Source organism: Passer domesticus, chromosome 4, assembly GCF_036417665.1.
Source record: "Passer domesticus isolate bPasDom1 chromosome 4, bPasDom1.hap1, whole genome shotgun sequence".
In the NCBI taxonomy this organism is placed as follows: domain Eukaryota; kingdom Metazoa; phylum Chordata; class Aves; order Passeriformes; family Passeridae; genus Passer; species Passer domesticus.
In genome coordinates, this window is record NC_087477.1 from 46,913,992 (window position 1) to 46,938,273 (window position 24,282).

At 38.7% G+C, this 24,282-nt stretch overlaps 2 protein-coding genes across 17 annotated transcripts in view; one reads left to right on the plus strand and one right to left on the minus strand.

Moving 5' to 3' along the window:
* NEK1 (NIMA related kinase 1) overlaps positions 1-19,547 on the minus strand; it is a 42,546-nt gene extending 22,999 nt beyond the window's left edge. For 5 of the 13 annotated variants that reach the window (XM_064417673.1, XM_064417672.1, XM_064417669.1 and 2 more), the window contains exons 1-14: positions 18,577-18,633; positions 16,318-16,466; positions 16,141-16,237; positions 14,069-14,166; positions 12,388-12,471; positions 11,913-11,980; positions 11,704-11,790; positions 10,550-10,604; positions 8,994-9,194; positions 6,497-6,557; positions 4,658-4,815; positions 2,346-2,405; positions 2,159-2,206; positions 1,995-2,066 (exon numbers count right to left, since the gene is read on the minus strand). In XM_064417673.1, the coding sequence (XP_064273743.1) occupies positions 1,995-2,066; positions 2,159-2,206; positions 2,346-2,405; positions 4,658-4,815; positions 6,497-6,557; positions 8,994-9,194; positions 10,550-10,604; positions 11,704-11,790; positions 11,913-11,980; positions 12,388-12,471; positions 14,069-14,166; positions 16,141-16,237; positions 16,318-16,434 (1,206 nt within the window). In that variant the 5' untranslated portion in view covers positions 16,435-16,466; positions 18,577-18,633. Of the gene's footprint in view, positions 1-1,994; positions 2,067-2,158; positions 2,207-2,345; positions 2,406-4,657; positions 4,816-6,496; positions 6,558-8,993; positions 9,195-10,549; positions 10,605-11,703; positions 11,791-11,912; positions 11,981-12,387; positions 12,472-14,068; positions 14,167-14,889; positions 14,944-16,140; positions 16,238-16,317; positions 16,467-17,828; positions 17,979-18,576; positions 18,634-18,955; positions 19,021-19,401 lie in introns of those variants that run through there. The other 8 variants (XM_064417677.1, XM_064417675.1, XM_064417670.1 and 5 more) reach the window with 6 other exon arrangements.
* Positions 18,779-24,282, plus strand: part of CLCN3 (chloride voltage-gated channel 3) — a 59,652-nt gene continuing 54,148 nt past the window's right edge. Inside the window, exons 1-2 of one of the 4 annotated variants that reach the window (XM_064417683.1) lie at positions 19,665-19,793; positions 21,067-21,126. The gene's annotated coding sequence lies outside the window, so the exon portion shown is untranslated. Of the gene's footprint in view, positions 18,875-19,655; positions 19,794-21,066; positions 21,127-24,282 lie in introns of those variants that run through there. The other 3 variants (XM_064417684.1, XM_064417682.1, XM_064417686.1) reach the window with 3 other exon arrangements.

Below are 24,282 nucleotides of genomic sequence, written 5' to 3' on the forward strand. Positions count from 1 at the left end.
CCAGATGAGAGTACTAAATCAAGGATTTGTCTAGGCATTAAAACAAATATGCAAGTAGACTGTTGGTCTGAATAAAAATAACTATGCAAGACTATGATTTCTACTAATAGAAGGAAAAGTCTTAACTTCAGACACTATTCAAGGTTTCATGTATCAATATTAGAGTTGAGTTTACAAAATCTAAGGAAGTACTAGAGAATGATCATCATTCTCCAGGCAAATGATATGAAGCAGGTGCTCATCAACAGTCTAGAGAACAGTTACAGCACCTGCTAGAACCACAAACCCAAAGCCAAACACTTGCCACGTCTTTCTCTACTTTTCATCAGAAACAGGTGCCAGCAACCAAACTGAAAACAGGACAGAATCATGCAGTGCATGACTGTTGTGCCTTTGTAAGAGGCTGTATGGCTTGTGTTATTGGAAAGCTTGAACAATGCTATTCAACAGCAATGTCAGGGCGTTGCTGGATATACTGCTATCATGCTGGAGAAAGGAAAAAGATAATTAACTCAAGAATATTATAACAGTATATGAAAACCTGAAATTATGATAAACTAGCAGCCTGCAGTATGAGATGCACTCAACTATCCAATTTGAAGAAGACATCTCAATGATTTTTCCACCTACCATGATGTTTTACACCAGTCACACTTGGTGAAAACAGACACATTCATTGGCCTCAGTTTCCCTAGACAACTGAGAATACAGATAACAATGCAGCTGGAGCTACAACAGAACAGCTTGTATGTTCACAGTAAAACTCTCTGACTTAATCAGAAACACTGTGTTCAGGGAAACACACAGCTCTCATCCAAATGTGAGGATGCATGCATACCATGTTGTATGGGGGCTTGTATTGGTGCCTGCCAGTTTGATCTTGAAGGAGAGGAGGAAAATATAGGAAGCAAATTAATTTTAATTTTAAATTTTTTCCTTTTTTCATTAAATCAACACTTTGTAGTTTTTAAAGTCTGCTATGTTTACATTTGCAGTTATATTTAAGTTTTACTTATATGATGTGTGGCACACATCTGAAGATGGTACCTATTTTGAAAGGAAATATTTAATAAGCAGCTACTGAAACCTGGTTGGTGTTTGTGTATTCCTCATTTTTGTACAAAGAATAGTAATAAAACCTCTATCCATTTTGACTTTTTGACTATTGCTCAGTCAAAGCTTGCTTACAAAAACCCTACTGAACATGTTTATGCCCAGTATTTTAATAAGACTTACTACCACCACAACAAATCCCTGTGTTTCAATCCACTTTCTATTGTCAGATACACTTACCATAGTACTACTTAAATTCCTGTCTGATGAAAGTACCCAGACCCTTATCATCAACTAACTTGATGAGACTGCTTTCCAGGACAGTTATGTTTTTATGAAACTATGACATGCACAAATAGGGAAAAGGAAAGAGTCATGGGAATCAGATTAAATTACGTACAAAGTGAGTGGCTAAACAGCACACTGCATTAAAAAAAGAATTAAGATTTACTAAAAAATTTTCACCCCCCTCCTGAACATATTATTGCTATATAGAAACACTTACATTGCTAAATAACAAGGAATGTTTAGAAACAAGTGTTTAATACTGGGAAAGAGGTCCATAACTATAATATGAAAACCTGGGAACAAAAAAATTCAAGAACAAACTTGAATGTGAAAGAAGCTGCTCATGCATACACTCAGCACATGAAAAGTAGTAAAAGCAGGTATGAAAATAAGGAAGTGGTGCATGAAAACCATTTCTAGCAGAGAGAGAAGAGATTCAGAAATTTAGAAACATTAAACATGAAAATGGCATGTGATCTTCAAAAAGGCCAGGGAGGAGCTGTAACAGTCTATCTCAAATTATCCACAGATAAATAATGGACAGCCTCAAGAGTTGACCTCCAAGAACAAATCCTTCTGAAAAGAGAAGACCATTTCATACAATCAAAGGTGGGGGGAACACACTGCACCACATTTCTGCATCTGCTGCCAACCTTAACACCACTTCCACCTGAACCAAGCACATTCCTCCATCCTTGTTCCCTGGCTCTGTTTATTCGTTCCATCTGAAGGAGAAAACAATACAGGAAAACAAAATTCAAGGAACCACTAAGTAAAAATTGAACTTCACTCTTAACACATTTTAAACATATTTTACCCTTTCTTTTTCCAATCTTCTCATTTCATCTGCCTTCGGTAAACTGATCTGAAATGTGTAAGGATTAAACATGTTAAGGATCTGGGAAATCAAACTACTGCATATTCTTACACAACACACCACACCACAAGGTATGTCATTAAAATTTCTATGGGGAATAAAGAAAAATCTGAAGACTCTTGACTACCTGCACTCTCTGGCGTTTTTCTTTTTCAGGCAATTCTAACCTTTTCTTTTTTGAAGGTTCCTGAAAAATAAGCATATAATTTGGTGTTTATTACTGAGCCATTATTCTGTCAAGTCTCTGTCAAGATGGGTTACTGATCCAATTGCTGTGTATGTCCATGAAGATTAAAAAAAAGAAATCATTGCTATATAATATTTGGGAAAAAAGATGAGGAGGAAAGGTTTGAAGGTTGTATATTGTCATTCTTGCTGTGGACTTGGCTTTGCTCTGTTTGAAAACAGATGATTTCTTGATACCTCAAACATTTTCCTTTTTTCTACCGGAGTAATTTTCATCAATGGGGTTGGAAATGCCTGCATGAAAGGTGAAACTTCAAATTAGACAGCATGATGCCAGAATGAGAGAAAAATTCTATCAGAAAACATATTCTTAAAGTCATAACTGAGTGTGCACTAAATGGATTTAAAATACTTGATTATTCAGGAGATTTGAAGTGAAAAGGAGTGCTAGGATATAGGGGTACATGTTCATCCTATACTAAAAGCTCTTCAAAAGTTGAAGGCAGCGATTTTTAAATCTGTTTTGTCTTGATTTTTCTTCTTTGGTAGTATCACTCTTCATTACAACCTTTTCCTTACAGAAACTCTTTGAAGGGGCCTAGATATTAAGATTCTCTTATTTGGAAGGTTATCCTAGAGGTCTTTTGCTTGGTACTTCACTTGGTTCCAACTCTAACTAAGGTTCTTGTTACCTATGATAACACAGTCACCACTGAATACCTGCTAAAGAAGCAGCTATGGTTAACAAAATGTGCTGTTTAATCTTCTCAAAAAAGCCATCATTACTTTTAAAGATTTTTTTTTCTAACCATACTAGAACACCCAGAGCTTCACAATATTTTCTTTTCACAACATGTAATTCTGTCAAATGGGTAATTTAAAATCAAGTATTGCAGAAGCTGAAAATCTTTATAGAGACTTGTAATAATATAATGTTAATGTAATATTAATAAAGGAGACAATTGTTACATGCTTCTCTGAAAAGCCAGCTAACAGATGCAAGCTCAGACTCAGAGATGAAAATTTATATTAAGTTGTAGCCCTTGTTTTTATCCCACATCTTATCATTAGGTACAATTCACAAAAAGACTGTCCTAAAACAGCAGCACTACTGACTCTTTCCATGTGGGAAGAGGATATTTCCTCAGGCTCTCCCCTGACACATTAAGTCTCTTGGCAAGTTGGGTAAGCATTGGCTGGTGAAACTCATGACCAAAACCCATAGATGGGTTTCCAATCAAGCTTTAAAATACATAAACCTCGTGATTTCATAAGGACACACAAGAAGTTTGCACCCTCCCTTCTAGCTTTTTCCAACTGTGTTACAAGAGCCAACAAGGCTTGAGTGATCAATGAACTTTTCTCTAAACCTCTGACAACTGTTGAACTTCACAGATAATTTGCACCTCAAGGATAATTTTCTATCCACCTAAACTCTGACAGATGGATAGGGGTCTTAGTATTACATTTCCTGAAGTGACATGGGAGAAGGAAAAAAAACCAAAACCAAAACAAACCCCACAAAACAACAGCAATGTTACTTATTCAGAAAAAAATCTGAACTAGTTCTCCTGCTGAAGCGGCAGCCTCTTGGTTGCTAGTTGTTTGGCATGTGCATATAGCTCAAAACTAACTGTAGCAAAAACAACTCCTGACCATGCAGTAATTAATGGAATAAAGAGAGAGAGAATAAAAGTTTTATGTAATAAGAAATACAGAGAAGACAACAGGAATAAAGATCAGAAGTACTCTATGACAGTATACAGAAAACTTTCTCATTAGCTCATGGAATTAAATCTGGCAAACTTCTCTTTCAATTACACAGTTCGTCTACCTAACAACACTTCATAAAATAGCTAGAAAAAGTTTGCCTATTTTGAAAATTTGAAATTATTTTGGAACTAAGAAAAAAAATGCAAAAGTTCCTATTCAGTGTCAATGATCTTGGTATACCTGACAAGCTTCCAAAACTCCTAAGAGTGGTTAACACCAACAAAGCAAATGAAAACACACAAATGTAATTCAGCCTTGGAATTAAAACCCAAGCCTAAAGTAGGAATTTACAAAAATTACATTAAAACCAACTAAACAAACAATCAATAATGAAGCAAGCCAAGCATTGGAACTACTAGTTCTACTTTCTCTGCAGGTGCATGAAGCATGTCCACATACCAAGACATTTTGAAAAGGAAGGCATACTATTTAAATAAGGTATGAACAAAACAGCACAATTTACCTAACTTAGGTTCTTACCTGTCTAATTTTAGTCAATGGCTTCTTCTCATTAGGCTTTTTAGGTGCACCACAAGACTTCCTGGTAGTTAAAGGCACTCCATATTTTGCAGCAGGTTTGGTAATTTTCTGAGCTGGTGCAACTGAAGTCAGTGTTGGTTCTTGAACTGGTCTTTGAGCTGAAAAGAAAAAAAACCCATAATAAAAAAACCCTAAACTTGGTTTTGAGCTACCCAGGCTGGCCAGTGTATGGTATTTCCCTTTTTAAGACTTTTTAAAATCTTAGAACAGCAAAACTAGAGAAAAATGGGTGAACTGTGTGTCAGGGACCGAAGTTGCATCTAAGGCCCTGCCATATTTGGTCTGCTCTTATGCACATCCACAAGACAAAGAAGAAAACTTTACTGTATAACTGGTGGAAACTTGACCCTTGAAAGAGAAACAATGCATTGGTTGGTCCCTTGGGAACTTAACCTGTGAGAAAGGAACAATGCACAATGGAACTGGGAGGTGTTAGCATGGAGGTGGGATCACAAGCTGCTGTGGCCTCATCTCATGCACTGGCCAGACATCGTAGCTGGAAAAATTCCACTCCTGAGGAGAAGCCTTGAGGTGTGGGTGTGGAGTGGAGGGCTGATAAGAACTGGATACACACCGTGGATCCAGGGGATGCCCTGAAGGTGCACTACCTGCCTGCCCCCTGCATGAGCACCATGCTCTCCATGTCCTTTGCCTGCCCAGTGGCTTTGCAGGAACCAGGGGTATGTATTATTTGCTACTGCTAGTAATAAAGATAAATTTGCTTTGCAGTCACAGTTGGGTTTCAGGTTTGGTGTGCGTGGGCATCCTCCTGAACCCTAAACAAACCACTAACATTTCATTCACATAAGCTAATGCATTAGCTTGTCTAAGTCTGATGTTTGATAAGAAATAGAATCAAACAATTCCCATGCTTTTACATCTTAATTGTTCAGGCTGGATAACTGACACTTCATTCAGCTGCCTTGCTTAACTGCACAGTGCTCATGTACACAGGGAAGAGGTTTCCTAATGGAATGGAGAAACAGGCCCTTCTCCACTAACAACACTGAACTGAAACCTGTAATGCTAATGTCACCAAAAGATGAGTTCTAGAAGAGCTTCCATGGCCTTCAGGGATATTGCTTTCCCCACAGAGTTCCTGAATATACACCAATATTGTGGGTTCGATTCTGGGTCAGCAGGGCTCCCTTACCACAGAAGAGGAGGTCAGCAACACTATAAAAAGATACCAAAGCCCTTGCCAGAGCATCAAATAATTACAGTGAAATAAATTAACTGGGAAGAAAATATAGGGGAAAAAAAAGGCAAACTAATGCAGTAAAATGAAGTAACACCATCTTGACAGAATTAATCTTTGTTACCACTAGCAGAAATTTCACTGAATTAGACTGAAACCAGGGCTTTATCTTGGAATTGCTAATGAAGCATCACACATTTTTTTGGAAGAAATAGTACTTCTCATTATCCATTTTTCATTACTAAGGGATAAAAAGTAAGTAATACAATCATAGCATATGAATTAGTTCCATTATTTTCAATCTACACTGTCTCCTTAAATTTTGGAAGTGTAGCATACTGCAAGAGGAAAAAGTACACTTAATATATTACAGGCCCATAGCTTGTGTTTGCATCATTTGTACCCAACATACATCCAGATCCCCAGGGGAGGGGAGGAAATTGCTTCTTCTCTCTTTTTTCCTGAAAATCCTACAATCAGGTATGAGAACACACTGAAAAAAAAAAGCCTAGTAAAAGAACAAAGCTACATACATGATCTTGACAGAGTTGAAAGCAAAAGCAGTACAGACACCAACTTACCTGGTGAAGCATGTGGTCCAAACTTGTGAAAAATTTTGTGACTGAATTCTTCTGCAAGAAGCTAAACAAGGGGAAAAGTTAGTCAATAATACCTGTGAGCAAAGCTAGGAATAAGCCATTTTCAGGTAAGCAGGCCATTAGCAGTAAGCATCTAACTAAGAGCATTCACTGTAAATTATATGAAATTATATACTCAACTTTACGCACTGAATCTAGTATTACTAGAATTTAGTACTACCAATATGAAGCTGGAGTATTTTCAAATCTGTTTGGCATAATTACTCAAGTAATTTTAAAAAGCAATTTAGTCTGACTTCTGGGTGGCACATGTTATCTCATTTATGAACTAGCTAAGAATCTAGGAAAAAAGTTAATGTGACCAACAGAATTTTTATGCATAATTCATTTTAGATTTCTTAGTAGCTGCCAAAGTTCACCTTAATTTCTCATACAGCTAGTGTCAAAAAATAGTTCTTTAAAAATGCTTGCAGTTTTAAAGTGTTGCTATCCTTTTTCAAGATAGGAAGATGACCACATATGTGGATATCTGGAAAAACATATGTGGTGTGCTGTAAGGCATATACAATTAGCATAGTAAAATATGGAAAGTAGTCTTACTGAGGTGAAAAATTTGAGACTAGACAAATTTTATTCAAATATTAATAGGCAATCATCTTAAATACTGTAGGTAGTTCTGAACCAAACACCTCAAAACCTATATAGTTCAAGTGAAAAGTATTCAAGGAAGAGCAGCAAGGATAAATGAAAAGTGTCAGTTCAGGAATATTCTTTACAGAATCTTGAACTACCCAGATTCCTTTGATTTGTACCAGTCAGTTACAATGGATGCTACAATTTCTGAGTTAAATCTTCAGAAAACAAGAACCAAAGTGCAGACCTTAGGACTCTGCAAATAATTGCAAAGTAAATTTTTAATCTGTAGAGTCTAGCATCAAAGATTCTGTAAGCCAGAAGTCACACAGTTTCCTACAGTCTCTTATTAATGGTATTTCAATTATCTTGAAGCTTTTATTTGAGTGGTAAGTTGTAGCAACTGAATTATGATGTTTCCACGATAACACCTTTACTGACAGAAATCTGACTCATTAGTATCTTTCAAAGAGCTCCCTCTCCTTTTAAAAAATTGATCCTAATTTAGATCTGCTCTTCAATGCAACTTAGTAACTATGAAGCTAAAGAAAGAATTTACATAAAACTGGAAGATTGATTTCCTGATATTTAACAATGGGATTTCAGCAACAGTTGCAACATCCTGAAGATGTCAACTATGAAATAATTTTTAAGTTTAGACTAAGGAAAACAGAGGACAATAGCCATGGATGATACTGCAAGAAAATAAGCATTACAGCTGTATAACAGAATGATCACCTCCTGCTGAATATAAATGTACCACACTGATACATTTCGGAGAAGATGCTTTCTGTGTGGGTTTTCTTTTTGGTGTTTCAAATACTAGATAACACCTCTAAGTCAAACACAGCAGTAGTACAGTTGGAAAAATTGCACCTAAGTATTCATACTCCATCTAGAACAAATTAGTATCACCATCTGGAGACAGAGACAGCCTATTACTAATTATACTTTCACTAACTCCAAATAAAAATTTCATATCCATTCTAGCTATTGGAAATAAAATCAGATAAAACTATTACTGTTGCAAATGCTAGAACAAACTTAACGGTAAAGATTTCTGAATTTTACCTTTCTTTGGGACTTCAATCTGAAGTAAGTTGAAAGTCTATTTCAACACAGAAATTCAGAAATTCCAATTATATACGGCCTTTTCAAGATATTTCTTTAGTTGTGAGTTAGAATCCATTAGAATTATTTATACTGCACTTCCTCTATGGCCTCTCTCTTCTATATTTACTTACCTTGTATCAGTACTATTATTCACTTGTTAATCTTCATCTTTTTTGACTAGATTCATATTAAAAGGACATTACTAGATATAAAATGGTATGAATAGATATCTTTAAACAGAATAGGAAGCAACTTCTTTGAGGGTATATACGCATGATACATTTAAAATTCAAGAAATTCAAAGATGATTTTACTTAGCATTATTTTCCACAACAGGCTTTCAGAACATTCCAAATTACAAACAAAAATTGGATTGAAGAAATTCTATACAGCAACAATGCTGAAATAATTGACAGCAGCATTTTATGAAAAGATGTGTATCTAAACAAATCATCTCAGTGGTGATTCCTCATGATATAGAAAAACACAAAACAATACACTTCAGAAAATGTCAATTTAGATTTACTTATGGAAACTACCAAACACTTAATAATTTGAGACTTTTCTTTACAGTTCATTGTAAAACTAGTTTTTGCCCAACTGACCCTGTCTATAAGAGCTCTAGGGAATACTATTACTCTAGCTTTCCAAGTAATATATTAACATTAGAATAAACAAAAAGGAAAGTCCTATGATGCTTTTAGCAAAGTTAGAATTAAAACTAACTCCATACCTCTGGTGTGAGAAATTTTTCAACCCGTTTGGCTATAAAGTTTTTCTCCAATATGGAGTTTACTGATGGTCTATTCCTAGGATTCCTTTTAAACAGCTGTGACAGCAGATTACGTAGGTCGTAGGAGTAATGCATAGAAACAGGAGGAAAAGGTCCAGAGATTATCTTCAGGACCAAGTTCTTCATGTTACCGGCTTCAAACTGTATCACACAAGGAAGAGAACAGTTATTCTTATCTCCTGTCCACATGCAAGGCTGCACATACAGATGATGGAGAAACTCAGCTAACTGTGCACCTTCCTTTGCCTCAACACACACATTTTCAAGGTCAACTCCAGCAGTTCAAAATAATCTGTTGCCAAGTATCCAAATTAAAATTCCAATTGGAAATACATCACAATACAGGTATTTCATACTATGGAGACATAATATGCTAACAATTAATTGCCTCCTGATCTAGACTGACAATGATATATAACTAAGCAAAAATTAATTATCTGCTTGATCTCCTCTTCCAAAGGCTTTGAACCACAACATGCCTTCTGCCATTTTTAGCAAACTCCCATTACAAATCACAGAATGTGTGAAGTATTCACACTCATTCAGGGTGAAATCTAAGGAAATGCTCAGACTTCAGTTTAAGCTCAGGTAACAAGAGCACCATTTCAATTTCTTTGTACAATAAAAAGAAAACAATATGCATCACCCAGCTTACAGAAAACAAATTGTTGACATCAACTGTCAGAAATTAAACACTGTCAGCAGTGCTGCCACATAAAAGACCAAGCAAGAAGAAATTACAGAAGCTTGAAATGAAATCCCTATCCCTTGAAAATATTTATTTCCATTTTCATGTTGTTATAATATTTTTCTTTTAATAACAATAGCTACTAAGAAGCTCCAAAGAAAACAAAATCTACAAAAATATCCAAAACAGTACAGAAAAAAACCCAAGCATTTTCTTCCCTTCCTAACTGAAGAGTGGATGATGAAGATATACTCTTCAAACTATACACACACGTAGATAGAAGAAGAAAAAAATGGAAAAAGGTAACTCTTTCACCTTGGGAGTTTTTTCTAAGCAATATTTCTGTTCTAAACAGAAATACATTAATCCAGCTGCAAAAAAGCAGACTCCAGATTCAGATTTTCAATGAAGCTTTCAGTGAATTCCGGCTTTTTCGGGAATAAAGCCGAACCCAACCAAGCAAAACCCCCAAAACCCTAAACAACAACAAACCCAACAAAAACCCCAAACCAACTAAACAAAAATGCCCCCCACTATTCCTAGTATCCTTTACTGTAACACCTAACAATTTTTTCAGCTAATAAAATCCATTAAAAACAAAGGTACCAAGATATCTGAGAGATTGGCATGGAACAAAACACCAATGAAAAGTGTTGGTTGGCACAGGAAGTGGAGATGAAAACGCTGAAGGTAATTTTCGAACGGCTACCATGAAAGCATTTAATCAACTAAAATATATCTGCACAACATCAGAGATAAATTCTCTTTGAAATCAATATTCTTTTATAGATACAAAGTTTCTACTCACTGCATGTTTAAGTGTACACATTTCATAGAGAACACAACCAAGGGCCCAGATATCACTAAAACAAAGAGAACACATTATTTTAAAACTTAGTTCTAGGTTCACAGATACAAGTTAACTGGCAATGTTAAATCTATCTCTGAAGAGGAAAATGGTGGATTTTTGACTATGCACAAGGCCCCATCTGTGGACTTCTTTGAGCCTGCAAAACCCCAAGGAAACAAAAATCTCAAAACCAATTTATCAATCAAAATAAGGCCCACCTGGAAAATCAGATACTATTTTGGCTTCTGATTTAGAACCATCTCAGCCACAGAAATCAGACAAAATATGGACAACGGCTTTTTTTTTTGTTTAAATATATACATTTGCCTGAAGTCTTTGAATTAAACAAAATCCAAAAACCTCATCACCTAATTCAGCAAACACAATTCTCAAAGTCAATTTATTCTGTTCAGCAGCGATTAAACTTGCCCTCACTCATTACAGGATCTGGTTAGAACACCATTGGATAATAAACCCCACATAGAAGAAATTAAAGGGAAGGTATTGTAACAGTTTTCATCTCTTAAGAAATCCATTGAAATTAGTATAAGGCACTCACAGCAATGAATATAACAGCTCGGTGCACTGGAAGGGTAACTTACTAATATTTAATTACAGATGTTTAATTACACTGGGGACACTGTTACCAGGTACAGGCTGCTGCCAGGGCAGCAAAGGTGTAAGCGAGGTATCTGGAGCCAGCTGAGCCACCCATCTATGCACATCATAGATGCTCAGATAACCAAATTGCTCTGTTTCATCCTTAACAGAGTTTCACATTGGTAGCACATAAACAAAGGCAGTACAACCACTGTGTGTGCAGACAGGCAAAAGTAGAGCCACAGTTAAGGACACAACCTTAACTGTGAACTTGGAGCATTAAGATAAGTCATCTCTCCATGACTTCGCTTTCTACTTTGGACTACTAAGGTACCACCTCTACAGTGAAGCTCAAGTACCTACTTGGGTAAGAGACAAACTAACAGATGCTCACCATCATTTGATCAGAACAGCTTTAGATTCCATTTTTAGATAATAAAAGATATTTAGATAATAAAAGAGCTTATTTTCTTCTTTTTAACGGAATTGTTTAATAAAATCCTTATTTGTACCTTTTATTGTTGTAAGGCTTGTTCTGACATATTTCAGGCGACAAATAGTACGGTGTTCCTATGCAAGTGCGTGCCAGCTCTGCAGTACTAAGACAAAAATAAAGATGGATGTTAACTGGTTAACTCATATGAAGTGCACAAATTGTGTTTTCCTTGGTTAAAGCAATTTAAATTAAGTCCAAGAAAAAACAATATCAAAAAGGAGTTACCTGTTCAGAACTCTGGCGATTCCAAAATCTCCCAGCTGTATTGTTCCATCTTTGGTTAAAAATATATTCTTGATACAGAAATGTGAAAAAGGCTGTTAATTAAAATATTCATACAATTGCACACTTTTTGTTCTCTACATATGTTGAGAAGAAGAAAGTTTTCTACCATTCAGTCCCCCTGAAATCATTATTACTTACTACTATGGAACACCAGACTTCTAGAACTCATGCCTCATTAATATGAGAAAACACTACTTCCCATTGTCAAACATAATCTCTTCTGTCCCCAGACATAAATACATGAGTAACACTTGTAGTTTCATCAAATAGCCTCATCTGTTTGTACAAATATATAAATCTCCTGCAGACTGAAGAAGTTCTTCCAGTATTAGAAATATTTCCTTAAACAAACTAGGAAGGTATGAATGCAATCACTTTGAAAGACAATTCAGTTGAAAAATCGCCACCTACATACCTGTGACTTTATGTCCCGATGCAAGATTTTTCTATCATGTATGTGTTTTAGTGCTAAACAGATTTGTACAAACCAATCCAGAATCTATTAATAAAAGAAAATACAACACCAACTTAATAATTTATCTGAAAATTTCCCCACTTATGAGATATTATCAAATGAGACTTTAATTATAACTATGGATTTTACCTTCCTCCCCCCCATTACCCTCTTCATTTATACCAAAGAATAATTAAAAACTTAATAGCACTGTCACTATAATGCAAACCTTTTAATGAAAGATGCTGGTTACCCAAATTTGATATTAAGCTTCAGACTACTATTTTCATTAGGTATTATAAACCTAGCAGAGGCTTGCAACATGGATTTGATTGGCTAAAATACTTAAGATGTGGAACTTGCAAATTAGGATTGCACTTTTGCTGAAGCCAATACAAGTCTTCTTGCACTCAGTGAAATGACCAAGAGTCCTAGAAAGCCTACTGATGGCTCTCAGAAACTTATTTTACTTATAGTAATTTTGTGTGTCTTACCTTCAAAAGAAAAATATTACAAAGTAGATTTTGATGAGAAAAGCAACAAACATCCAACTAGAAGATTTTGAACAAGCCAACAATGCCCTTTTTAGGGTAAATTTGCAAAAATCACAATTTAAGAAGTGACTAATGACAAGAACTTTGCCATGTGAATAGCAGTTTTACATTCACTACTTAGGAGTACATACATGACAAAATTATAGTATAATGCAAGGCATAATTTTCACTTTTCCATGGAAGACTTTGTAAAAGTGAGGTCAAATGAGAAAATTAAAAGTTTTACAAATTATATCCCAAATGTTTAATATACTACTAAGGCTTTCCAATCCCAGGTAAATTGAAATCCTACTGGACACAGACACAAAAGCATAGAAACAGTTTATAAACAAAGAAACATGTCAGTCCTAACAAAAAACCCACTGTAAATCCTACATAACTTATTTTTACTTAATTTAATCAAATTTGTACTTAAAATCCTCTCATTTATTCCAAACTAGATCACTCCTTTTTCACTAAAAATTACCTTATAACCAGTTTTGTGGCACAAGAAAATGTATTGGAAGTATATCAGCAGAATATTACATTTTTATTACTGGCAAAATGAACTTTTGAATGATGCCAACTCCATATTTCATATTATTATACTTACAAAGTATATTATTTCGTACTTAGGACACATGAAAATCAGTATTACAATACTGATACAAAAATCCCATGCCATCACATCTTTAAAAAATTTAAAAATTATTTCAGAGGTGTAAGAATATTCATGTTGTCTTTCAGTATTTTTCATGTCTTGGATTGGTTTACTTCACAAGAGATTCAACTTTTAAAAGCATCTTACACATAGAGACAAAATCTCAAGTAACACACCCAGGACTTCCAACCATATTTTCTTTCTGGATTTTTTTTTTTTTGGTGCAGTTGTTGTTTTGGGGGTTTTTTGGGGTTTTTTGGTTTTTTTTTTTTTTTGTCTTTTGGTTTGGTTTTGCTTTTTAATGATACTACACTGATCAATAGCAACAAGAATGACTGAGAATCTCCTTTTAGATTAAGCAACCACATCTATAGCCTGAACCAAAATAATTTCAAATTCCTGAAAAGGTATTCTGCAACAAAACACTGTAACAGGAGTTTGCTGTTACCTGATCTTCAGAGAACAGGATTCCTTTCTGGGCATTTATCTTTTTAAATAGGTCTCCTCCTTCACAGTAATCCATCACTATGTACAGACAGCCATTTTCTGTAAAGTAAAAGACAAAGTATTTCAAAAAGACAAAAGCAAGACCCTTCTTTACTTAGCTTTCTAAATATGTTCACCACAGCCACAGAAAAAGCAACAAAAAATTACTTTTTTACATGCAGCTTTAGATATAATTTATTAATCAATTTTTTTCAAACTTCAAGCAAAAAAATGTTTATTATTTTGAGTTTCAAAACCTATTTTTTCCATTTTGGTAACACTGAACTATTTTGATAGGGAAGGAAAAGAATTACATCTACTGAACCAACGTCCCAACATGGTGTTGAAAACCACTATGAAATTAAAGGTGTCATTTTATGGATGCAATATAAAACCAATCTTTGAACTTTCAAACATCCTACAGATCCCCCTACCCAAAAGGGATCTTCAGTTGCCTCTACTTGCCTTCTTCTTTCTTGGAATTTTACCTGGACTTGCCAGAACATGACAGCCATCAGCTTTCATACTAGACATGCAGTCTATTTCAGTTTGAAGAACAGTAAGAGAACTTCCAGCGGACAATGAGAGATGGAAACAATTATTTTCTCATTTTTGAATGAAATCTCAGGACTTCAAAAGATCCCATGCAAGTTTCCAGCAGGAGGTATGAACAAACATAATACATTTCATTCAAAGTTATGGTTTTCCCAGTTACTGATGAAAAAACAGATTAGGCAGAAGCAAATTGCAAGTTGCCAAAAATGTAAGAACTACACTACTCACATACTAGGCATGATTTTGAGAAGAGAAGAATAACTGCAGAAAATCAGTCACATGCTGCTCAAAAGAGAAAGAACTCCTATTTTATGAAAAAGTTAGTCACAACACTTAAAAACCTTTGAATTAAAATAAATTGAATCAACTAAGTTCACTTAAAGTTCACTCCCATAGAATGCTTCTGATATCTGCCTTTCTAAACATCAAACCCTTAAAGTTTCTCTGTTTGGTTATTTTATTGTCTTTAATTCGTGTTATTTTAAAAGATGATTCTAGGAGCCTAGACTTCTTGCACATCTCTTGCTGAAATAATTTTCTTCTATGAACTCTATATTCAATGTATTCAAAGTCAATGTGTTGTGACAATAAAGATGCAACACAAAGTCTTGTGAATTACGGATTACAAGATCTACCTTGTAAGAAAAAAGCAGTCTTAAAGAACAGCCCTCTACCACAATGAAGAAAGCAGTGTGCATTTATAAACCAGAAGTGTGGCTGTGTAATATGATTATGTCACAAAAATCTAATTTCATGAAAAGACAAAGTGAAAGCCCCAGGCAAAAGACATAAAGTCAGCAGAAACGAAGGAAAGAAGAGACCAAAATCTCTAAACAGCAGTTCAAATAATATTTAGGGGCTTTTAATAATATTTTAACTTTTATAATAGGCTTTTGGAACCTTTTTTCTGTTCTTCCCATTTCCCAAGACATTCACTTGAAGACAATGTAGAATATTATTTCTCCTTCCTTCACTGCCTAATGAAGTGAACAGTCCCATCTATTTTCCCAGCTCTGAAAGCAACTATATGATTGCAGTTACTGAAGACAACACTCTAAGACAACAGTCTTGGACATAAAACTGCTCTTGCTATGCTATCAATATCCAAATTTAGACTGTAATTTAACCTACACAAATTTAACCTACACAAGCATTCTAGTTGCTAGGGTATATGCAAGGAGACTTATGCTCTGGAGAAACAAGTGAATACCTTTCATTTAAGCATCAATCAAAACCAATGCATGTAAAGGTACAGACATGAATATTTGTTTATTTGTTCCCCTTTTTCCTGAACTACAATTACTTTTAAACACGGATGCGAATTCTGAAAAAAAAAAGAAAAACAGCTGAACTAAGTAATAAAGGTATGAAAAATACTGATTAAAGAGAGAAAACTCCCTGATTTGTAGACTAAGTGCAGTAAGAAGTCCACAGAGTCACTCATGTTACTTCAGGTTCTACTGTATTAGTTCATCTTACCTTCAAATGACTCCCTATACAGGACAATATTTGGGTGTTTCATGTTAGCCAAAACAGCAACTTCCCTCCTTGATTCTTCTCTCTCCTTATTTGACATCTTCAGAAGGAAAATAACGATTTGTGAGAAGAGAAGTACAAAAATAATGGCTCAGGAATTCGTTAATAACAATCATTTACCTTGGAGATGTTTATTTCTTTAATGACATACTGTTGGCCATTTTCTTTAGCTTTGACAAGTATTGCTTTCCCAAAGGATCCTTCTCCAATCTTCCGTACTTTGATATATTTATCCATAGTTCTTGTCTTAAGGCATCCTTACTTGAGTACTGGAAAAACAAACCAACAAACACAAAAAAAATGAGCATATTTAATTAGGTGTACTTAGTGATTTAGCCTGATCAGGGAATGGTACTTTTTTAAAACTCAAAATGTTGATCCATTTGTCTCTTCAGTGGATTTTCTGCAAATCATCTACTCTTAGTCTCAATTCTATTTTGGTACAGTTGGATAACTTTGGTCCAACAAGGGCTGCATAACTAAGACCTGTTTCATCTTTTGTTTTGACTAAAAAGGATCTGTTTTGTCTCTAAATAAATCAATGCAATCAGTGCCAAGGCTTCTGATTCAGCTGCCACACAAACATCATAGAGCTCTAGCACCTGCTTAAAAATGTTTCATTCAACTTTACTTGGAAGAAACACAAAGGAGGTGAGGGAAATTCCTATGCATCCTTTCCTATGAAGCACTGAATCCAGCTTTTCTTTCACTGTAATAAAGCCAAAAATGGCCTCAATTCAACAGATCCCCATCACATTTCAAATCATTATTCAGTACAGAGAGGTGTGGCCTTAAGCCTGACTGAAAGACTCTTTTTGCATTGCATATAAAACCAATAATCACAACATGGCACAAATCACTATTTTTCACTATGTACTATCTGACCATTTAGACTACCTTTTCAGATTAAAAAGAGTACCCAGGTGAATTTTTAGGGTGTTTAAGGTTCTATATTAAAAATTACTTGGGTAAAAACAGGACACTAGGGAGCTGCAAGCAGAAGCTATGGCAATATACAGATGTGTCAGAACAGCATGGTGAAAGGGCAAAATAAAGACCAAAGTGACAAATGCCAGAGAAAATTCACAGTAGACTAAAATATTATATTTTTTTAAAGCAAAAAGAGCTTCCATACCCCGAGGAAGTTTCTATAAGCTGAAAAAGACAAAAGCGTCCTAAGATTTTCTTCACTTAATCCTCACTTGCAAGAACTAATAGCATTCCTGCTTTGCTGTACCCAGCTTCCTTCCAACAGGAGATCCTAGTAGCTTAGATCCAAACTTCACACACATCACAGGTCTCACAATCAGGGTCTCGCCTCAATTTCAGATTTATTTTTTTTTACAGAATTACCATGTAACAGACACAGATGCTGCTTAATAGGACCTATACCATGAAAGCAGACTAAAATGAATAAGCCCGATTAGCATAGCAAGACAAAACAAGAGAGATCTAAAGTAACCTGTTCTGCAAAAGAAGAGATGCAAAGCCTACAAAGCATAACTATCAGCAAAGTCAGAAGTTAAATTATAGGCCTGCAGTATCTTGGTAAGGTTGTTTTTTTTTTTTCTTACAGTACATAAAGATATATAAAGTTGCACTTCTAAACATAAGAAGGTCTTGGTACTAACTTCAATATTCTTTTTTAGGCAACAGTAAAAGCACAGCAGGTGGGATACAATTTGAACTTTGCATGACTCTACTGAAGTTCTCTTCCTACCCTACTTCATGAAACAACTAGAGCTGTTCTACAGCTGAAACAGCTGCATTAGGCACAGCTTAGGGCTACTTCTGCGTGCTGCTCCGTGCAGATACAAATGGGCAGTACCCAGCCTTTGGGCGAGAAGCTACAGTTCAGTCAAAGCGGATATATAATCCTCCATGAGTTAGAGAGCTTATTTTTACATGTGGCAAGGGAAAAACATGCGTCCAGAGGAGGGACATCAGCGCTGACAGGGCGTTGTCTTTTCGAGCCCAGGGCAGCAAGTCAGTGCATCGGACATGCAGGAGAGCGGCGCAACTCACACCCCGAGGCAGCCCGAGCACAGCCAGGCCAGGGCCGCGCGTACGGGGAGCGGCAGGGCCGGGCCGGGCAGGGCAGGGCAGGGCCGGGCAGGGCCGGGCAGGGCAGGGCAGGGCCGGGCAGGGCAGGGCCGGGCCGGGCCGGGCAGGGCCGGGCCGCGCTCCGCAAGCGGGCCCCGCCAGGCCGCCGCCCCCGCACAGCCAAAGCAAGCCCAGCATCAGGGCGAGAGGCGCGGCCGGGACAAGCAGCCCCAGGGTGGCTGGAAGCGATCACCCGCTACCTGCCCGGCTCACAGAAGGGCGGTCCCGCCCCGCCTCAGCTTTGCCCGCGCCCGCCCGGTGCCCACCCCGCCATACCTGCCCGCCGCGGCCACGGCTGCCCAACCTGGCCTCGCGCCCGGCCAGGCTCCGCCCCCACCCGCCCCTATTGGCGGCCCCGCCCCGCAGCTCGGCTCCCATTGGGCGAGCCCGCAATGGGGCGGGGCCGCGGCCCTGCCCGCGTTAGCGGCACTTCACCCTGGTAACGCGCGGCCGCGGTCACGTGACGGGCGGGGCGCGCGCGGGTGCCAGCGTTTTTGGGGGAAACCCCCCCAGAACAGCGACAAGAGTTTCCCGAGACCCGCGACCCACGCCTCCGTGCAGCCCGGCACCGGCGGTACGTGTCTGCCCCCGGACAGCCCCGGGGCGGGGCTCCTCGGGGAAAGCGTGCCGTGGCGGGGCTGAGCGCAGCGCTTACCGGGGAGGGTCGGGCTGCGCCTGTGGCTCCGCCGGTCCCGACTCCAAAGCGCGCCTCAGTGGCACCTGTGGGCAAAAAGCCCCGTGATTCACAACGCGCTCTCTCGGCCCGAGTGCCACAGGGCACGGCGCCCTGCGGGCTTGTTAGCCTTGCACATAGGCGGACCAGCGGGCGTTTTCCTTAGGAAAGAAAAAGTCCACCCCTTGACTTGACACGTTTTGGTGGAACTTGCATTAGCTGTGTGTTAAGTGGAGCCCACACTGGCCTCAGCACTGCGGCTGGCAGTTCCCAGGAGCTCCGTGCTCAGCCCGACACCTGCGTTTTCTCTGCAGGTAAAACCCTTAAGCTCTCGGGGCCTCCGCAGCGCCTGGAATTTAGCGGCGGCGCAGTTTAGCCCGAAGCCGAAGGATGCCGCCATGCACCCGGCTTCTCTCTGCCTCCTTTACCTGGGAAACCGCCTCCGCCCCGTTCTGAAGCGCGGGACGGTCCTGCCTCCCCCTGGGCCCTCAACCCGCCCTCGCAGCGAGGGAGCCCGGCACGGGCCCCTCCCGGGCCTCCGGGAAGCCGCGCCCCTCGGCGGCAGGGCGGGAGCGAGGGCCGGACCCGCGCCGGGCGGACCGCGGGAAGCAGAATCAGCAGTGACGGCGATGCTGACCCCGGGGGCCCGACGGGCGCCGATTCTGCGCGGTGCGAATCCCCGCCCTCCCCGGGCCGAGGGGGCGGTGCCGGGCGGCGGAGCGGCCGCGGGTCCGGGGGCTGCGCCCGTGTCCCGCTGGCGCTCGGAGGGAGGATGAGCCAGCGCCTCCCCGGGGATCAGCGGGCGGCACCGCCCGCGCAGGTACGGGCAGGGCAGGGCAGGGGCAGGGGCAGGGGCAGGGCAGGCTCGGGGTCCCCCGCGGCCCAGCGACACGGCAGGGGAGCGAGCGGGGCCGAGGCGGCGGCAGCAGGGCAGCGGCAGCCCCCGCCGGCCAGGCGGCTCCGCCCGCCGGGGCCGGGAAGGGACGGGACAGACGTGGTGGCTCCTCGGTATCCCTCACCTCGTCCGTGTGCCGCCCCCGAAAGGCCGGGATGAGGGGGAAGTGCCCCGCGTGTTACACAGCGTAAACACAACGTGTTTGCACCCTGTCACCGCATGCCTGTGCGCATGGGGAAAGCGGGGGGCTCTGCCGTGTCCAGGGTCTCCTCCCCGCATAAGCAGCGCTGGAAGGATTATTCTGCATGAGTTGCTCGCTTCATGTTGGCTCACGGGTTTGGCTAGTAGGGCCGCTCTTAGAGAAGGGAGAGAGGCAATGGACTCTTGTTGGAACCTCATAATTATATGGGCGTGCAGGTCAGGGAGGTTAAAACTGAACATTGAGTGCATTCTTTCATACTATCTTCCCTGCTTGTCCAAAATTATTCCCTGCCCTAGCCAAAACTGTGGAAATGGCTGTAAAACAAGTGTGTATCAATTTGCACTTAAATGAAGGGCTGTGAATGTGATTGTTCAAAATTGTGTGCTGATAGTGAACTATGTTCTGTGTAGTGTAGTAAATTTGCTGTGTCACACTTTAAAGTACTAAACTAGGTAAAATAGGGCCTTACAACCAAATTTAAAATGTTTCTGCATCTAACCTATGTCAGAATAGATGCTTAAGTATTTTTGGCAACATACTGGTAAATGGTAGTCATTTGGGTGTGAAGACTTGAATCTCATTTTTGAAGTTGTGGGACCTCTGAAGGTTCTGGTGCAGTGTTTGTGGAAGAAATTGTCAGGTGAATGTGTTCTTTTTGCTTTTAGATGCTTTTCTTTTTGGTGGACCTGTGAAGGGGTTTATTTTCAGTATCCCTTAGCAACAGAGATACTTCTTTGCAGATACAGCTATTTGAATGAAGGATGTGTTGTTATGACAGATTTGAAAGCAGATAGTCATCAAAACTGTTTCTCTATTTAAGGAAATGTCAATATGCTGTAATGTAAAATTTTAAAAAATATTTGTGCATTACAGGAAACATACCTTTGTGAAGAATAATAAAAGAGAACTCACTGGCTGTCACTATCACTTTTGCTAAAATAAGTCTTTCACTAACTACTGTAAATTTGATGTCTTGTCTCTTTGGCTGGCAAGCAGATGTAAACCTGCTGCAAAGTTTTCAGAGTGGGAAGGAGTTCTGCTCTGGGAAAACTACAGGTAGCTTGAAACACAGTGACTCTGCATCTCTCTGCAACACATGTGAAAACAATTTACATGGTGTTCAGAAAAACGGAGCTTGTTTCTTGTTTGCTTCTGTTTAGTATTGATATGTGGTATGTCAGTCCTAAAAATTTTTTGCCTGATAATGTTAGATGTCATACAGAATGTGTATTGTAATGTTTCTAGAAACACATTTTACTTGTTCTATTCCAAGGTTTTCTTTGCCCAGATTTTTACAGTGGCCTCTTTGAATGGTTTACTATTCCACTCTTCTCTCTGTGGTGCATGCTTTCAAGTTAAAGTAATCCTGGGTAAAATTCCCCCCCTTCCTACCTCTTCTCCCTTTGTAATAAGAGCAAGCCTATCTAAATTCTTGACCAGGAAAGACATTTGAAGCTGTTGGCTTTTGCTCTTTGTGACTGCATTGCTCTGAACCACTTCGTTTTATGAAATTGTCATAGTTTTTCTCATGACCATGTTTATACTTCCTGTTGTGGTCTCTGGCACACAAACATTTGCAGCAAATTGACGTTTGAGTAACCTGTGAGTGAAAACCCACTGTGCTGGTTGCTCTATGAACAGGTGGGTCTGGCTGTGTAATTTATCTTCTCCTGTTCACTGAATATACAATTGGCTTCCCCCACACACACTTTGCTTTGGGGTCTCTGTGTGTGTGTCTAACCTTGAACAGCAGAGATGCATTCCTTGAGTGTAAGCACTAAAGCTGGGACAACTATTCCAAGTTTACAACGATTGCCAAAAGGCATTCTAGGAACATTGAGATAGTTTTTTCCTGCTCTTATTTAGCTGACTTCATGTGTGTGTGAATAGGTGTAACTGTACAGATCAAGGTTTCAGGGTAAAGTCTTATAATAATTTGGCAGTAGGGATATTTTTAACTTGGTCATAAATTAAAAAAGTAGAATAGAAGCTCTGCTGCTGAAGAGATTTGTGCCAGAAGTGATAGTGCCAATTTTGGTTAATTTCCTAATTCTCAGGCTATTTTGCACGTTCCTAAATGCCTTGCTTTGGCACCTTGACAGCAGCAATAACCCAATAAACTCCAAAAGTTCTCAGCAGTGGCAGTGATCATGTACCTGGAGCTGCTTTTGTACTCTCTCTGCTTATTTTCCCAAAAGTAAGATTTCAGCTTAATGCCTGTGAGCAAGTTCCCAATTCTGCCCTCCTTGTTTCAGTTGTTCCCTTATGTCATAACATTCAAGTGCAGATTCTGTGTTGTCTGACTTGCTAAAGCTGTTCAGGTGTCAGGTCAGCTTTTCACCTGTGCTTGTGGACGAGGAGGCTCTGCAGTACAGTACTTTGTGCTTGTTTATATGCCATGCTTTGCAAACTGAAGATGCTCAGAACAGTAGAAAGTTGATAATTACAAATTTTTGGAGTTAACTTGAAGCTTGTTTTTGAATTTTGGAAGCCTTTATAAAAAGTCAGCTGAGAGAATAAAGTCTGGACAGAACAATACTCATTTAAATTGACTGTGATAAGAGGGCTGTAAACAATTTTTTTTTTCTTCTGGGAAATGTGCTCTGCTTTAGAAACATAGAAACTGAAAAATGTAAATTGTTGAGATAGCAATTATACTTAATGAACTGATATTTTTTATTACTGGAGAAGGAAGTTGATGAAGTAATTCATAGGCTTCATGCATAATAGAAAGAATTCTAGACAAAGCTGTTAAAATGGTCATGAATCTGTTTACATCTGGAGTACCCTGATTACTTTGTATTATGTAGTAGGTAGTCTTGAGTGTATATTCCTGGAAATGAATGTAAAGAAAAGAATTTGTAACTTCATAGTGGGTACCAGCAATTACTTTTAATAACTTGCAGAGAGTCTAGTCAGGTGTTTTCCTCTTGAACTTTCTAGGCATTCAGCTGTTTTGTTTGTGAAGCATTTTCCTTAAACTTTCTGGTTGCAGGATCAGACTGTGCTCTACTTTGTGGGGCTGAGGAGGAGTAGTAAATGAAAAAGTGAATTAACTTCAGTCCTGGACCACAGACCCTTTGATAAAAATAAACTTTGCGTTATTTTTTCTCCTTATTTTTGATATATTTTGATAAATTTCTCTAAAAATTTCAGAGGAGATTAAGTACTCAAATGTGTATTTTGCATGTTCATACTGCAATAAGTACAATGAAGAAAAGTTTCCTAAATGAAATAGTAAAAATGGCATTTCACTTCATTACTTTGTTTAAATTCCAGATAGAGCTACTGGGGTGATTTAATATTTTGACATCCTGCCAGTTTAAATTCAAGTACTTGTTTTCCTGAAAGATAAGTTTGTGTTTGAGTTCCTTCCACTTTTATCTTCAAATTAGTGTTCTCTGCCAGATTTCTTGGATTTTGATGTGTTATCTGCAGTTTTTGATCTACTGCAGCTTTTTCCCCTGAGTTTTCCGCTTTTAATTTAATGTGAAAAAAAATCGGTTCTCCATATGCTTCCAAACACATTCATTTTGTAATTTTGAAAACTGAATCTATAGATTTCCAGAGTATATCTAGGAAAGAAAACTGAAGATTCCTTTAACTGTTGACTTTTTTTGCTTCTAGTCTTGCAGACAACTTCAAGTTACTATTAATCTTACCGACTTAGCAGTTTTCATCTGTTTTGTGCTGAGATGTGAATATTCTTTTAACTTGGGCAGTGAAGCTTTTAAGGTACCTGAGAAGAGCTAACAATCTATGCACTAAGCATTTATGTCATTACCACAGTTAGAAAAATCTCAGTTTTTATTCCAAAGAAATTTTAAAGAATGTTTCTTTTCTTTGGATAGGTAGAGGATGGATTATTTTTAATAAATTTGATCTGTGAACTGACCTCATCTCTGTGGTTATATAACACATTTAAGATAACTCACCTCCTTTGCAGTCTGTTAGCTGAAAGCCTTTTAGCTAACTATAGGTGATTTTTTTTTTTTGCAATAATAAAAGTCTCACATGAACCCAGTTTCTTTTTTTCCTCATAAAATACCCACCATGAGTCTTGTTTTTAACTTGACACCACTGTTGAACAGTGAATTTCTCTCTGGGCTTTCCTGCCAGAAACTTGTCTACCATTTGTACACCCTGATGAAATACCCATAATTTTGGGAATGCCCTTGCCAATGTTTCAACTAGGTTTTACAGCTGGAGAGG